Source organism: Salvelinus alpinus, chromosome 10, assembly GCF_045679555.1.
Source record: "Salvelinus alpinus chromosome 10, SLU_Salpinus.1, whole genome shotgun sequence".
Classification (NCBI taxonomy): Eukaryota; Metazoa; Chordata; class Actinopteri; order Salmoniformes; family Salmonidae; genus Salvelinus; species Salvelinus alpinus.
In genome coordinates, this window is record NC_092095.1 from 70782633 (window position 1) to 70799178 (window position 16546).

General features: G+C 46.4%; 2 protein-coding genes across 2 annotated transcripts in view; one reads left to right on the forward strand and one right to left on the reverse strand.

The window, feature by feature from the left end:
• The window catches only part of LOC139532793 (UPF0524 protein C3orf70 homolog A), a 34007-nt gene extending 18732 nt beyond the window's left edge, over positions 1-15275 (forward strand). Inside the window, exon 2 of the mRNA XM_071330843.1 lies at positions 14456-15275. Coding sequence (XP_071186944.1) covers positions 14456-15129 — 674 coding nt within the window. The 3' untranslated portion in view covers positions 15130-15275. The remainder of the gene's footprint in view (positions 1-14455) is intronic.
• On the reverse strand, positions 12188-13265 carry LOC139531386 (glutamate-rich protein 6B-like). The gene has a single exon (XM_071327841.1). The coding sequence runs from the start codon at positions 12683-12685 to the stop codon at positions 12209-12211; it is 477 nt and encodes a 158-aa protein (XP_071183942.1). The 5' UTR covers positions 12686-13265; the 3' UTR covers positions 12188-12208.
• Positions 15276-16546: the final 1271 nt, after the last annotated feature.

The following is a 16546-nucleotide window of genomic DNA, read 5'->3' on the forward strand; positions in this document are numbered from 1 at the left end:
GTGGGAGGGAGGCTGACGACCAGGAAACTCCCTGTTGAGGGTAACTGTCTCTGTATGTAGTGTCTATAGTATGACATTAGCATGTTTATAGCATGTATTACATCGCTAGCCCTGCACCCCTTTATGTGGGTTAAAATCCCTTTAGACGGCTAAGCGTAGCTAAGCTAACAACACTGAAACAGCCCCAGGAAGTCTTCAGTGGACCATCTGAAATGCTTCTTTAGCAGGCTATGAGTCTTCCTATAGTGCTCAAAGCCAAACTTCATATCCAACCTTTACATCCCATCTCAACTTATATGAATTGAGAGGCTAAGACCCTGAAATGCTGCCTTCCTGCCTGCCTGCCTGTCTGTCTGTCTGTCTGTCTGTCTGTCTGTCTGTCTGTCTGTCTGTCTGTCTGTCTGTCTGTCTGTCTGTCTGTCTGTCTGTCTGTCTGCCTGCCTGCCTGCCTGCCTTCCTGTCTGCCATCCTGCCTGCCTGCCTGCCTGCCTGCCTGCCTGCCTGCCTGCCTGCCTTCCTTCCTTCCTTCCTTCCTTCCTTCCTGTCTGCCATCCTGCCTTCCATCCGTGTCTCTCTGTGTGACTGACTCTGATCCTGGTAAACTGGAGGACTAGTGTTTTCCCAGACTCTCATCCATCTTACAGCTCCTCTGCAGCCCTGAACACACACACACACCACACACACCACACACCACACACACACACACACAGAGCAACCCTGAAAGTCGCAGCACATTCAGCCCAGAAAAGGACATTAGCAAAGTGGAGCGAAAAGCCAAAGTCTTCAACCTTCCACAATATACAGTACAATAACACACATCCACAATATACACTACAATAACACACATCCACAATATACAGTACAATAACACACATCCACACTATACAGTACAATAACACACATCCACAATATACAGTACAATAACACACATCCACAATATACAGTACAATAACACACATCCACAATATACAGTACAATAACACACATCCACAATATACAGTACAATAACACACATCCACAATATACAGTACAATAACACACATCCACAATATACAGTACAATAACACACATCCACAATATACAGTACAATAACACACATCCACAATATACAGTACAATAACACACATCCACAATATACAGCACAATAACACACATCCACAATATACAGCACAATAACACACATCCACAATATACAGTACAATAACACACATCCACAATATACAGTACAATAACACACATCCACAATATACAGTACAATAACACACATCCACAATATACAGTACAATAACACACATCCACAATATACAGTACAATAACACACATCCACAATATACAGTACCATAACACACATCCACAATATACAGTACAATAACACACATCCACAATATACAGTACAATAACACACATCCACAATATACAGTACAATAACACACATCCACAATATACAGTACAATAACACACATCCACAATATACAGTACAATAACACACATCCACAATATACAGTACAATAACACACATCCACAATATACAGTACCATAACACACATCCACAATATACAGTACATTAACACACATCCACAATATACAGTACATTAACACACATCCACAATATACAGTACAATAACACACATCCACAATATACAGTACAATAACACACATCCACAATATACAGTACAATAACACACATCCACAATATACAGTACAATAACACACATCCACAATATACAGTACAATAACACACATCCACAATATACAGTACAATAACACACATCCACAATATACAGTACCATAACACACATCCACAATATACAGTACATTAACACACATCCACAATATACAGTACATTAACACACATCCACAATATACAGCACAATAACACACATCCACAATATACAGCACAATAACACACATCCACAATATACAGTACCATAACACACATCCACAATATACAGTACATTAACACACATCCACAATATACAGTACAATAACACACATCCACAATATACAGTACCATAACACACATCCACAATATACAGTACCATAACACACATCCACAATATACAGTACAATAACACACATCCACAATATACAGTACAATAACACACATCCACAATATACAGTACAATAACACACATCCACAATATACAGTACAATAACACACATCCACAATATACAGTACATTAACACACATCCACAATATACAGTACAATAACACACATCCACAATATACAGTACCATAACACACATCCACAATATACAGTACCATAACACACATCCACAATATACAGTACATTAACACACATCCACAATATACAGTACAATAACACACATCCACAATATACAGTACAATAACACACATCCACAATATACAGTACAATAACACACATCCACAATATACAGTACAATAACACACATCCACAATATACAGTACATTAACACACATCCACAATATACAGTACCATAACACACATCCACAATATACAGTACAATAACACACATCCACAATATACAGTACAATAACACACATCCACAATATACAGTACCATAACACACATCCACAATATACAGTACAATAACACACATCCACAATATACAGTACAATAACACACATCCACAATATACAGTACATTAACACACATCCACAATATACAGTACCATAACACACATCCACAATATACAGTACCATAACACACATCCACAATATACAGTACAATAACACACATCCACAATATACAGTACCATAACACACATCCACAATATACAGTACAATAACACACATCCACAATATACAGTACAATAACACACATCCACAATATACAGTACATTAACACACATCCACAATATACAGTACAATAACACACATCCACAATATACAGTACCATAACACACATCCACAATATACAGTACCATAACACACATCCACAATATACAGTACAATAACACACATCCACAATATACAGTAAATTAACAGGCAAACATCTCCATGCCTTGTCCTTCAACACAATAAAACAGTGGTTGTCAGGAAACAGTCCCAGCCTTGGAACTTCCTGTCAGAGGAAAATCCCTGAGAGGGCCGTCTTCACACCGAGTGGATGGATGGATGGATGGATGGATGGATGGATGGATGGATGGATGGATAATTTGAATCTTATTTATTTTTGACAATAGATCAGGCTAGACATTTACATTTACATTTAAGTCATTTAGCAGACGCTCTTATCCAGAGCGACTTACAAATTGGTGCATTCACCTTATGATATCCAGTGGAACAACCACTTTACAATAGTGCATCTAACTCTTTTAAGGGGGAGGGGGGGGTTAGGAGGATTACTTTATCCTATCCTAGGTATTCCTTAAAGAGGTGGGGTTTCAGGTGTCTCCGGAAGGTGGTGATTGACTCCGCTGACCTGGCGTCGTGAGGGAGTTTGTTCCACCATTGGGGTGCCAGAGCAGCAAACAGTTTTGACTGGGCTGAGCGGGAACTGTACTTCCTCAGAGGTAGGGAGGCGAGCAGGTCAGAGGTGGATGAACGCAGTGCCCTTGTTGGGGTGTAGGGCCTGATCAGAGCCTGAAGGTACGGAGGTGCCGTTCCCCTCACAGCTCCGTAGGCAAGCACCATGGTCTTGTAGCGGATGCGAGCTTCAACTGGAAGCCAGTGGAGAGAGCGGAGGAGCGGGGTGACCTGAGAGAACTTGGGAAGGTTGAACACCAGACGGGCTGCGGCGTTCTGGATGAGTTGTAGGGGTTTAATGGCACAGGCAGGGAGCCCAGCCAGCAGCGAGTTGCAGTAATCCAGACGGGAGATGACAAGTGCCTGGATTAGGACCTGCGCCGCTTCCTGTGTGAGGCAGGGTCGTACTCTGCGAATGTTGTAGAGCATGAACCTACAGGAACGGGTCACCGCCTTGATGTGAGTTGAGAACGACAGGGTGTTGTCCAGGATCACGCCAAGGTTCTTAGCGCTCTGGGAGGAGGACACAATGGAGTTGTCAACCGTGATGGCGAGATCATGGAACGGGCAGTCCTTCCCCGGGAGGAAGAGCAGCTCCGTCTTGCCGAGGTTCAGCTTGAGGTGGTGATCCGTCATCCACACTGATATGTCTGCCAGACATGCAGAGATGCGATTCGCCACCTGGTTATCAGAGGGGGGAAAGGAGAAGATTAATTGTGTGTCGTCTGCATAGCAATGATAGGAGAGGCCATGTGAGGATATGACAGAGCCAAGTGACTTAGTGTATAGCGAGAATAGGAGAGGGCCTAGAACAGAGCCCTGGGGGACACCAGTGGTGAGAGCACGTGGTGCGGAGACAGATTCTCGCCACGCCACCTGGTAGGAGCGACCTGTCAGGTAGGATGCAATCCAAGCGTGGGCCGCGCCGGAGATGCCCAGCTCGGAGAGGGTGGAGAGGAGGATCTGATGGTTCACAGTATCAAAGGCAGCCGATAGGTCTAGAAGGATGAGAGCAGAGGAGAGAGAGTTAGCTTTAGCAGTGCGGAGCGCCTCCGTGACACAGAGAAGAGCAGTCTCAGTTGAATGACTAGTCTTGAAACCTGACTGATTTGGATCAAGAAGGTCATTCTGAGAGAGATAGCAGGAGAGCTGGCCAAGGACGGCACGTTCAAGAGTTTTGGAGAGAAAAGAAAGAAGGGATACTGGTCTGTAGTTGTTGACATCGGAGGGATCGAGTGTAGGTTTTTTCAGAAGGGGTGCAACTCTCGCTCTCTTGAAGACGGAAGGGACGTAGCCAGCGGTCAAGGATGAGTTGATGAGCGAGGTGAGGTAAGGGAGAAGGTCTCCGGAAATGGTCTGGAGAAGAGAGGAGGGGATAGGGTCAAGCGGGCAGGTTGTTGGGCGGCCGGCCGTCACAAGACGCGAGATTTCATCTGGAGAGAGAGGGGAGAAAGAGGTCAAAGCACAGGGTAGGGCAGTGTGAGCAGAACCAGCGGTGTCGTTTGACTTAGCAAACGAGGATCGGATGTCGTCGACCTTCTTTTCAAAATGGTTGACGAAGTCATCCTCAGAGAGGGAGGAGGGGGGAGGAGGGGGAGGAGGATTCAGGAGGGAGGAGAAGGTGGCAAAGAGCTTCCTAGGGTTAGAGGCAGATGCTTGGAATTTAGAGTGGTAGAAAGTGGCTTTAGCAGCAGAGACAGAAGAGGAGAATGTAGAGAGGAGGGAGTGAAAGGATGCCAGGTCCGCAGGGAGGCGAGTTTTCCTCCATTTCCGCTCGGCTGCCCGGAGCCCTGTTCTGTGAGCTCGCAGTGAGTCGTCGAGCCACGGAGCAGGAGGGGAGGACCGAGCCGGCCTGGAGGATAGGGGACATAGAGAGTCAAAGGATGCAGAAAGGGAGGAGAGGAGGGTTGAGGAGGCAGAATCAGGAGATAGGTTGGAGAAGGTTTGAGCAGAGGGAAGAGATGATAGGATGGAAGAGGAGAGAGTAGCGGGGGAGAGAGAGCGAAGGTTGGGACGGTGCGATACCATCCGAGTAGGGGCAGTGTGGGAAGTGTTGGATGAGAGCGAGAGGGAAAAGGATACAAGGTAGTGGTCGGAGACTTGGAGGGGAGTTGCAGTGAGATTAGTGGAAGAACAGCATCTAGTAAAGATGAGGTCAAGCGTATTGCCTGCCTTGTGAGTAGGGGGGGAAGGTGAGAGGGTGAGGTCAAAAGAGGAGAGGAGTGGAAAGAAGGAGGCAGAGAGGAATGAGTCAAAGGTAGACGTGGGGAGGTTAAAGTCACCCAGAACTGTGAGAGGTGAGCCATCCTCAGGAAAGGAACTTATCAGGGCGTCAAGCTCATTGATGAACTCTCCAAGGGAACCTGGAGGGCGATAAATGATAAGGATGTTAAGCTTGAAAGGGCTGGTAACTGTGACAGCATGGAATTCAAAGGAGGCGATAGACAGATGGGTCAGGGGAGAAAGAGAGAATGTCCACTTGGGAGAGATGAGGATCCCAGTGCCACCGCCCCGCTGACCAGAAGCTCTCGAGAAGGGTGGGTGTGATTGTATCACTGTGCTGCTAGTCAGTCAGTCAGACAGCCAATCAGCCAGCCAGTCAGTCAGTCAGCCAGTCAGCCAGCCAATCTGTCAGCCAGCCAATTAGCCAGCCAGTCATCCAGTAAGCCAGGCAGTCATCCAGTCAGCCAGCCAATCAGCCAGTCAGCCATTCAGCCAGCCAGTCATCCAGCCAGCCAGCCAATCAGTCAGCCAGTCAGAGGTGTGCTGCTCTCACACATAATGTTAACATGTGGGCAGTGAGTGTGACTGTGCATGAGCTACTGGTACAGTACGTAACATGGTGGGCAGTCGTGCTGACAGACATGAGCTACTGGTACAGTACGTAACATGGTGGGCAGTCGTGCTGACAGACATGAGCTCTCTCGCTCAATTTTCTTTTCAATTCAAATTGTTTTATTGGCATGATGTAACAATGTACAGTAACAGTCAAAAGTTTGGACACACCTACTCATTCAAGGGTTTTTCTTAATTCTTACTATTTTCTACATTGTAGAATAATAGTGAAGACATCAACACTATGAAATAACACACATGGAATTAATTTGTAACCAAAAAAGTGTTAAACAAATCTAAATATATTTGAGATTTGAGATTTTTCAAAGTAGCCACCATTTGCCTTGATGACAGCTTTGCACACACTTGGCATTCTCTCAACCAGCTTCACCTGGAATGCTTTTCCAACATGCTTGAAGGAGTTCCCACATATGCTGAGCACTGCTTTTCCTTCACTCTGCAGTCCAACTCATCCCAAACCATCTCAATTGGGTTGCGTTCGGGTGATTGTGGAGGCCAGGTCATCTGATGCAGCACTCCATCACTCTCCTTCTTGGTGAAATAGTCCTTACACAGCCTGGAGGTGCGTTGGGTCATTGTCCTATTGAAAAACAATAGGACAAAGCGCAAACCAGATGGGATGGCGTATCACTGCAGAATGCTGTGGTAGCCATGCTGGTTAAGTGTGCCTTGAATTCTAAATAAATCACTGACAGTGTCACCAGCAAAGCACCATCACACCTCCTCCTCCATGCTTCACGGTGGGAACCACACATGCAGAGATGATCTGCTCACCTACTCTGCATCTCACAAAGACACGGCGGTTGGAACCAAAAATCTAAAAAATCTCAGACCAAAGGACAGATTTCCACCGGTCTAATGTCCATTGCTCGTGTTTCTTGGCCCAAGCAAATCTCTTCTTATTATTGGTTTCTTTGCAGCAATTCGACCATGAAGGCCTGATTCACTCAGTCTCCTCTGAACAGATGATGTTGAGATGTGTCTGTTACTTGAACTCTGTGAAGCATTTATTTAGGCTGTAATTTCTGAGGCTGGTCACTCTAATGAGCTTATCCTCTGCAGCAGAGGTAACTCTGGGTCTTCCTTTCCTGTGGCGGTACTCATGAGAGACAGTTTCATCATAGCGCTTGATGGTTTTTGCGACTGCAATTGATGTAATGTTTCCAAAACGTAATTGCTATTTTTTGAGTTTTTATAATTAGTTGATATTGGCCTACTTCTGCCCTGCATGCATTGTTTGTAGTTTTCCTCTGGACATGTAGGAGAATCTTACAGAACTCTGCATGCAGGGTTTCAATGGGGTGTTTGTCCCATTGGGTGAAATCTTGTTTTGCAAGTGGACCCCACACCTCGCTGCCGTAAAGTGCAATTGGTTCAATGACACAATCAATTAGTTCTAGCCACATTTGTATAGGTATATTCCTTTGTATTTGTTTTTTAATGGCGTAGAATACCCTGCTTGCTTTCTCTCTCAGTTAATTTACTGCCTCATTTCGGTTTCCCTTTTAGCTTCATTTTAAACCTGATAGTGTGTGGGTATTTACTACCAGGGCCCAGGTCTGACAGGTCCAGGCTCTGCTGTAGGCCATGTGCTGTGGGTGACAGCAGGCACAGGTCATCTGGGTAGAGCAGGCATTTAACCTCTGCATTGTGGAGACTAACACCAGGGGCTGAGGATTCTACTAGAACAGTGACCAAGTCGTTGATGTACAGAGCCTTCAGAAAGTATTCAGGCCCCTTGACTTTTTCCACATTTTGTTAGGTTACAGCCTTATTCTAAAATGGATTAAATCGTTTTTTCTCCTCATCGATCTATACACAATACCCCATAATGACAAAGCATAAACAGGTTTTAGAAGTTTGAGTAAATGTGTTAAGAAAATATATTCAAATTTACATAAACATTCAGACCGTTTACTCAGTACTTTGTTGAAGAACCTTTGGCAGCGATTACAGCCTCGAGTCCTCTTGGTTATGATGCTACAAGCTTGGCACACCTGTATTCGGGGAGTTTCTCCCATTCTTCTCTACAAATCCTCTCAAGCTCTGTCAGGTTGGATGTGGAGTGTTGTTTCTCATGGTCTGAGATGCCTTTAGGTTCTTTGGCAAACTCCAAGCGGGCTGTCATGTGCCTTTTACTGAGGAGTGGCTTCCGTCTGGCCACTCTACCATAAAGGACTGTTGGAGTGCTGCAGAGATGGTTGTCCTTCTGGAACGTTCTCCCATCTCCACAGAGGAACTCTGGAGCTCTGTCATAGTGACCTTCGGGTTCTTGGTCACCTCCCTGACCAAGGCCCTTCTCCCCCGATTGCTCAGTTTGACTGAGCGCCAGCTGTAGGAAGAGTCTTGGTGGTTCCAAACTTCTTCCATTAAAGAATGATGGAGGCCACTGTGTTCTTGGGGACCTTCAATGCTGCAGGAATGTTTTGGTACCCTTCCCCAGATCTGTGCCTCGACACAATCCTGTCTCGGAGCTCTAAGGACAATTCCTTTGACATCATGGCTTGGTTTTTGCTCTGACATGCACTGTCAACTGTGAGACCTTATGTAGACAGGTGTGTGCCTTTCCAAATCATGTCCAATCAATTGAATTTACCACAGGTGGACTCAAATCAAGTTGTAAAAACATCTCAAGGATGATCAATGGAAACAGGACGCACCTGAGCTCAATTTAGCTTCTCATAGCAAAGGGTCTGAATACTTATGTAAATAAGGTATTTCATTTGCACACAAAAAAAACGGTTGTGTGTAGATTCATGAGGAAAAAAATAAATGTAAACAATTTTAAAATCAGACTGTAACGTAACAAAATGTGGAAAAAGTCAAGGGGTCTGAATGCACTGTAGATTGATTTAATTATGTCATATGTTTTACTCCCTACACTGCTTTCAATAACTTTGTAGAACAGTCCTGTATGCCAAACTTATGATTACCCATATGTAACCTGTGGGACAGTGACAGCATGATTACCTCTCTGTCCTGTAGCCTGTGGAACAGTGACAGCAAGATTACCTCTCTGTAGCCTGTGGGACAGTGACAGCAGGATTACCTCTCTGTAGCCTGTGGGACAGTGACAGCAGGATTACCTCTCTGTAGCCTGTGGGACAGTGACAGCATGATTACCTCTCTGTAGCCTGTGGAACAGTGACAGCATGATTACCTCTCTGTAGCCTGTGGAACAGTGACAGCATGATTACCTCTCTGTAGGCTGTGGGACAGTGACAGCAGGATTACCTCTCTGTAGCCTGTGGGACAGTGACATCATGATTACCTCTCTGTAGGCTGTGGGACAGTGACAGCATGATTACCTCTCTGTAGCCTGTGGGACAGTGACAGCAGGATTACCTCTCTGTAGCCTGTGGGACAGTGACAGCATGATTACCTCTCTGTAGCCTGTGGAACAGTGACAGCATGATTACCTCTCTGTAGCCTGTGGGACAGTGACAGCATGATTACCTCTCTGTAGCCTGTGGGACAGTGACAGCAGGATTACCTCTCTGTAGCCTGTGGGACAGTGACATCATGATTACCTCTCTGTAGGCTGTGGAACAGTGACAGCATGATTACCTCTCTGTAGCCTGTGGGACAGTGACAGCAGGATTACCTCTCTGTAGCCTGTGGGACAGTGACAGCATGATTACCTCTCTGTAGCCTGTGGGACAGTGACAGCAGGATTACCTCTCTGTAGCCTGTGGGACAGTGACAGCATGATTACCTCTCTGTAGCCTGTGGGACAGTGACAGCAGGATTACCTCTCTGTAGCCTGTGGGACAGTGACATCATGATTACCTCTCTGTAGCCTGTGGGACGGTGACAGCATGATTACCTCTCTGTAGCCTGTGGGACAGTGACAGCATGATTACCTCTCTGTAGCCTGTGGAACAGTGACAGCATGATTACCTCTCTGTAGGCTGTGGGACAGTGACAGCATGATTACCTCTCTGTAGGCTGTGGAACAGTGACAGCATGATTACCTCTCTGTAGGCTGTGGGACAGTGACAGCATGATTACCTCTCTGTAGGCTGTGGGACAGTGACAGCATGATTACCTCTCTGTAGGCTGTGGACCAGTGACAGCATGATTACCTCTCTGTAGGCTGTGGAACAGTGACAGCATGATTACCTCTCTGTAGCCTGTGGAACAGTGACAGCATGATTACCTCTCTGTAGCCTGTGGGACAGTGACAGCATGATTACCTCTCTGTAGCCTGTGGGACAGTGACAGCATGATTACCTCTCTGTAGCCTGTGGAACAGTGACAGCATGATTACCTCTCTGTAGCCTGTGGGACAGTGACAGCATGATTACCTCTCTGTAGCCTGTGGAACAGTGACAGCATGATTACCTCTCTGTAGCCTGTGGGACAGTGACAGCATGATTACCTCTCTGTAGCCTGTGGGACAGTGACAGCATGATTACCTCTCTGTAGCCTGTGGGACAGTGAGTAACAATGTCTTACACCATGTCTCCTGCAGAATGATGACATTTACAACTACAGTGCTAAACTCTCCAGTCCAAAGGTTCACTAGTGTAGGCCCTGAATGTCCCACATGCTAACTGATAGCGATTTAATATTGCAAAATACAGTAACTACTAAAATACAGTAACTACAAAAATACAGTAACTACAAAAATACAGTAGCTACTAAAATACAGTAACTATAAAGCTCTCTCTATCTATCTCTCCTAGTGGAATCAAAATCACACTAGATAAAATCACACTCTCCCTTCACCATGATGATGCAGGGATGAACTGCATTCCCTCCACTAGGGACTAGCTACAGAGAGTAAAGGACAACGCTCTGTCTCTCTCTAGCTACAGAGAGTAAAGGACAACGCTCTGTCTCTCTCTAGCTACAGAGAGTAAAGGACAACGCTCTCTCTCTGTCTCTCTCTAGCTACAGAGAGTAAAGGACAACGCTCTGTCTCTCTCTAGCTACAGAGAGTAAAGGACAACGCTCTGTCTCTCTCTAGCTACAGAGAGTAAAGGACAACGCTCTGTCTCTCTCTAGCTACAGAGAGTAAAGGACAACGCTCTGTCTCTCTCTAGCTACAGAGAGTAAAGGACAACGCTCTCTCTCTGTCTCTCTCTAGCTACAGAGAGTAAAGGACAAAGCTCTGTCTCTCTCTAGCTACAGAGAGTAAAGGACAACGCTCTGTCTCTGTCTCTCTCTAGCTACAGAGAGTAAAGGACAACGCTCTGTCTCTGTCTCTCTAGCTACAGAGAGTAAAGGACAACGCTCTGTCTCTGTCTCTCTAGCTACAGAGAGTAAAGGACAACGCTCTGTCTCTCTCTAGCTACAGAGAGTAAAGGACAACGCTCTGTCTCTCTCTAGCTACAGAGAGTAAAGGACAACGCTCTCTCTCTGTCTCTCTCTAGCTACAGAGAGTAAAGGACAACGCTCTCTCTCTGTCTCTCTCTGTGTCTCTCTCTCTCTGTCTCTCTCTAGCTACAGAGAGTAAAGGACAAAGCTCTGTCTGTGTCTCTCTCTGTCTCCAACTCTCTCTCTGTGTCTCTCTCTGTCTCCAACGCTCTCTCTGTGTCTCTCTCTCTGTGTCTCCAACTCTCTCTCTAGCTACAGAGACTAAAAGCTAAAGCTCTCTAATGTTATTTTCCTGACATCTTTAGAAGGCAGAATCTTACCCACTGCCCCTCCCCTCCCCTCCTCTCCTCCCTCCTCTCCTCTCCTCCTCTCTTCCCTCCTCTCCTCCCCTCTCTTTTCTAGTCTGATCTCTCTTAAGGACATACATCTTGAAACAGGCACAGCTCTCCGGGAGCGCCACATCACTAAAGAAAATACTGAGAGAAAAGGAGTCATTATGTCATGTTGTAACCTTGATTTCACCACTTCCCCTGTCTGTTCTCTGTACCCACGTTTCATTTCATTTCTGTACCGACTACATCACAGTGACTTTGATCTTGGATATAGTCTATATTTTCTAACCTCTTTTATCCCCTCCTCCTGTAGAATCTCCTCCTCCTGTGGAGGTAGAATCTCCTCCTCCTGTAGAATCTCCTGCTCCTGTAGACTCTCCCCCTCCTGTAGACTCTCCTCCTCCTGTAGAATCTCCTCCTCCTGTAGACTCTCCTCCTCCTGTAGACTCTCCCCCTCCTGTAGACTCTCCTCCTGTAGAATATCCTCCTCCTCCTGTAGACTCTCCTCCTGTAGAATCTCCTCCTCCTCCTGTAAAATCTTCTCCTCTTGTAGAATCTCCTCCTCCTGAAGAATCTCCTCCTCTTGTAGAATCTCCTCCTCTTGTAGAATCTCCTCCTCCTGTAGAATCTCTGTCCTCCTGTAGAATCTCCTCCTCCTGTAGAATATCTTGCTCCTGTAGAATCTCCTCCTCCTGTAGAATCTCCTCCTCTTGTAGAATATCATCCACCTGTAGACTCTCCTTCTCTTGTAGAATCTCCTCCTCCTGTACAATCTCCTCTTCTTGTAGAATCTCCTCCTCCTGTAGAATCTATCCTTCTGTAGAATATCCTGCTCCTGTAGAATTTCCTCCTCTTGTACAATCTCCTCCTCTTGTAAAATCTCCTGCTCCTGTAGAATCTCGTCCTCCTGTAGAATCTCCTCCTCCTGTAGAATCTCCTCCTCCTATAAAACCTATCCTCTTGTAGAATCTCCTCCTGTAGAATCTCCTCCTCTTGTAGAATCTCCTCCTCCTGTAGAATCTCCTGCTCCTGTAGAATCTCCTGCTCCTGTAGAATCTCCTGCTCCTGTAGAATCTCCTCCTCCTGTAGAATATACTGCTCCGGTAGAATCTCCTCTTGTAGAATCTCCCACTCCTGTAGAATCTCCTCCTCTTGTAGAATTTCCTCCTCCTGTAGAATCTCCTCCTCTTGTAGAATCTCCTGCTCCTGTAGAATCTCCTCCTCCTGTAGAATATCCTCTTCCTCCTGTAGAATCTCCTCCTCTTGTAGAAAGCCTGCTCCTGTAGAATCTCCTCCTCCTCCTCTTGTAGAATATCCTCCTCTTGTAGGATCTCCTCCTATAAAACCTCTCCTCCTGTAGAACCTCCTCCTCCTGTAGAATCTCCTCCTCCTGTAGAATCTCCTCCTCTTGTAGAATCTCCTCCTGTAGAACTCCTCTTGTAGAATTCCCTCCTCCTGTAGAATATCCTGCTCCTGTAGAATATCCTGCTCCTGTAGAATCTCCTCCTCCTGTAGAATCTCCTCCTCTTGTAGATTCTCATCCTCCTGTAGAATCTCCTCTTGTAGAATCTCATCATCCTGTAGAATCTCATCCTCTTGTAGAATCTCTTCCTCCTGTAGAATTTCCTCCTCTTGTAGAATCTCCTCTTGTAGAGTCTCACCCTCTTGTGTGTTTGTGATGCTCCAGTTCTCAGTGGAGGAAAGGAGGGAGGGGAGGAGGACGGAGAGAGAGAGGGAGAGGAGGTGAGGGAAGAGGGAGAGGGAGGGAGGGAGGAGTGCAAGGAGGAGAGGAGAGGAGGGAGGGAAGGCATGAGAAGGGAAGAGAGGAGAACATGTTATACTGGAGATGCCCATGGTAACACACAGTAGGGTGGAAAGAATGAGGGAGAGAGAGAGATTCTGAAAGTATTTAGACCCCTTCACTTTTTCCACATTTTGATATTTTACAGCCTTATTCTAAAATGGATTAAATAAAATAAAAAATCCTCAGCAATCTACACACAATACCCCATAATGACAAAAACAGAAATACCTTATTTACATAAGTATTCAGACCCTTTGCTATGAGACTCCACATTGAGCTCAGGTGCATCCTGTTTCCACTGATCATCCTTGAGATGTTTCTACAACTTGATTGGAGTCCACCTGTGGTAAATTCAATTGATTGGACATGATTTGGAAAGACACACACCTGTCTATATAAGGTCCCACAGTTGACAGTGCATGTCAGAGCAAAAACCAAGCCATGATGTCAAAGGAATTGTCCTTAGAGCTCCGAGACAGGATTGTGTCGAGGCACAGATCTGGGGAAGGGTACCAAGGGTACCAAAACAGTTGACAGTGAAAGAGTAATGTATTTGTTGGGTTACATAAAGTAACCCCGTCTCTATCCCCTTTTCTCTCTCTCCCCTTCTCTCTCTCTCCCCTTCTCTCTCCCCCCTTCTCTCTCCCCCCTTATCTCTCTCTCTCCCCTTCTCTCTCTCCCCTCCTCTAGGTAAATATGTGTACCAGCCGATGACCAACGTGTGCCGCCTGCCCAGCACCCCAGTGCCTGCCACGCCCACAGACCACCCCCATACCATGGACCTGACAGTCTCATTGGCCGAACGCTTCCTCATGACTGCCGCCTCCTTCCAAGCCCCGCCCTGTCTGGAGTCGCCCAAGTTCTGCATGATCTCAGACCTCTTCGTGGACGACTACATGGTCAAACGCATCAATGGGAAGATGTGCTATGTTCAGAGACCTCAACCTTCCACCATGCCCAGCCCGCCTCAATCACATCCCCCTCACCCACGTAACCCCCAGCCCCGGTCCAAACCCCATCCCCACCCCCAACGGACCCCCAGACACCACCCACACCCCCAGGGCACCAAGCCCAGTGCCCTGGGGGAGAAGGTCACCACCCCCAAAATAGACCACTGCTCCTCCCCGTCCAGCTCTGAGGATTCTGGGATAAATGCGCTGGGCGGCCATTACATGGAGTCATGTGACGAGGGTTCTGATGAAGAGGAGGAAGACGAGGAGGAGGAGGAAGTGGAGGAGGATGAAGAGTTAAGTAGTGATGGAGAGTCTAGTCCACTAAGCATGTGGAATCAAGATGAGAGTTCTCTGCTCTCTCCGTCCAAGTCTATGGTGGAGATTATTGAGAAGATTGAGACAACTGTGTGAGACAACTTGCACTGTCACGTTGAAATAGAGACGATGAGACAGTGATCTAGCCGGTTCAGCTTAGAGCCACACACTCAAACACACACACACTAGCCTGTCAACGTTCCTCTAACTACAGTATACTAATCGTACAACACCAAAACAGTGACCTGTTACATATGAACTTTGACCTTTCACCTGTTATAGCATGGTTACCTACGACCTTTCACCCTGTTATAGCATGGTTACCTACGACCATTCACCCTGTTATAGCATGGTGTACCTACGACCTTTCACCCTGTTATAGCATGGTGTACCCACGACCTTTCACCCTGTTATAGCATGGTTACCTACGACCTTTCACCCTTTTATAGCATGGTGTACCTACCCCATTCTACTCTACTCTGGAGGGATTTCACTTATCTTTCCAAACCAGTAGTCAGCTGAAAGAACTCACAAATGAACCAGAGCAGAAATGTAGGAATAAGTGAAGTGATCTAGTCTATGACCCGACACACTTAAAGAAGAGATGTGACCAAACAGATTCTGAGGATTCTAAATCATGAGGCTACTACTTTTTATACAACAATCAAGGTTCCAAATGGCACCCGATTCCCTATGTAGTGCACTACTGTTGACCAGGGCCCATAGGGGATAGTGCACTACTTTAGACCAGGGCCCATAGGGGATAGTGCACTACTTTAGACCAGGGCCCACAGGGGATAGTGCACTACTGTTGACCAGGGCCCATAGGGGATAGTGCACTACTGTTGACCAGGGCCCATAGGGGATAGTGCACTACTTTAGACCAGGGCCCATAGGGGATAGTGCACTACTTTAGACCAGGGCCCATAGAGGATAGTGCACTACTTTTGACCAGGGCCCATAGGGGATAGTGCACTACTTTAGACCAGGACCCATAGGGGATAGTGCACTACTGTTGACCAGGGCCCATAGTGGATAGTGCACTACTTTAGACCAGGGCCCATAGAGGATAGTGCACTACTTTAGACCAGGGCCCATAGTGGATAGTGCACTACTTTAGACCAGGGCCCATAGGGGATATGTAGAAAAAAGGGTGCCATTTGACACAGATTCCACGTGTTACATCACTAGTGTACTAAGAAGTATCTTCACAAGCTTACATCACAAACACAGGAGAGGAGAGGGAGGGGTGGGGGGGGGGGGGAGGGGGGGGGGGAGAGGGAGGGCGGGGGAGGAGATGGGGGTTAAGAAAGGAAGGGGACATGTGTGATGATGAATCTGTGACATCACGAGCATATTAACATCTGAAGTCTTTTACAACACTGCACATGTTTACAGGCCACACCCACAAACAACACAGACAACATGGATGACTAGTAACAGGACTTATCTACACAGGTGGAGGGAGGGGTTACAACGATCCAGACACACCCAGTGTCCTGCCAAGGCTTTC

Bases quoted from the DNA above. Each gene is read 5' to 3' on its own strand.
- LOC139531386 (XM_071327841.1), bottom strand. From the start codon at position 12,685: ATGATATTCTACAAGAGGAGGAGATTCTACAGGAGGAGGAGATTCTAC.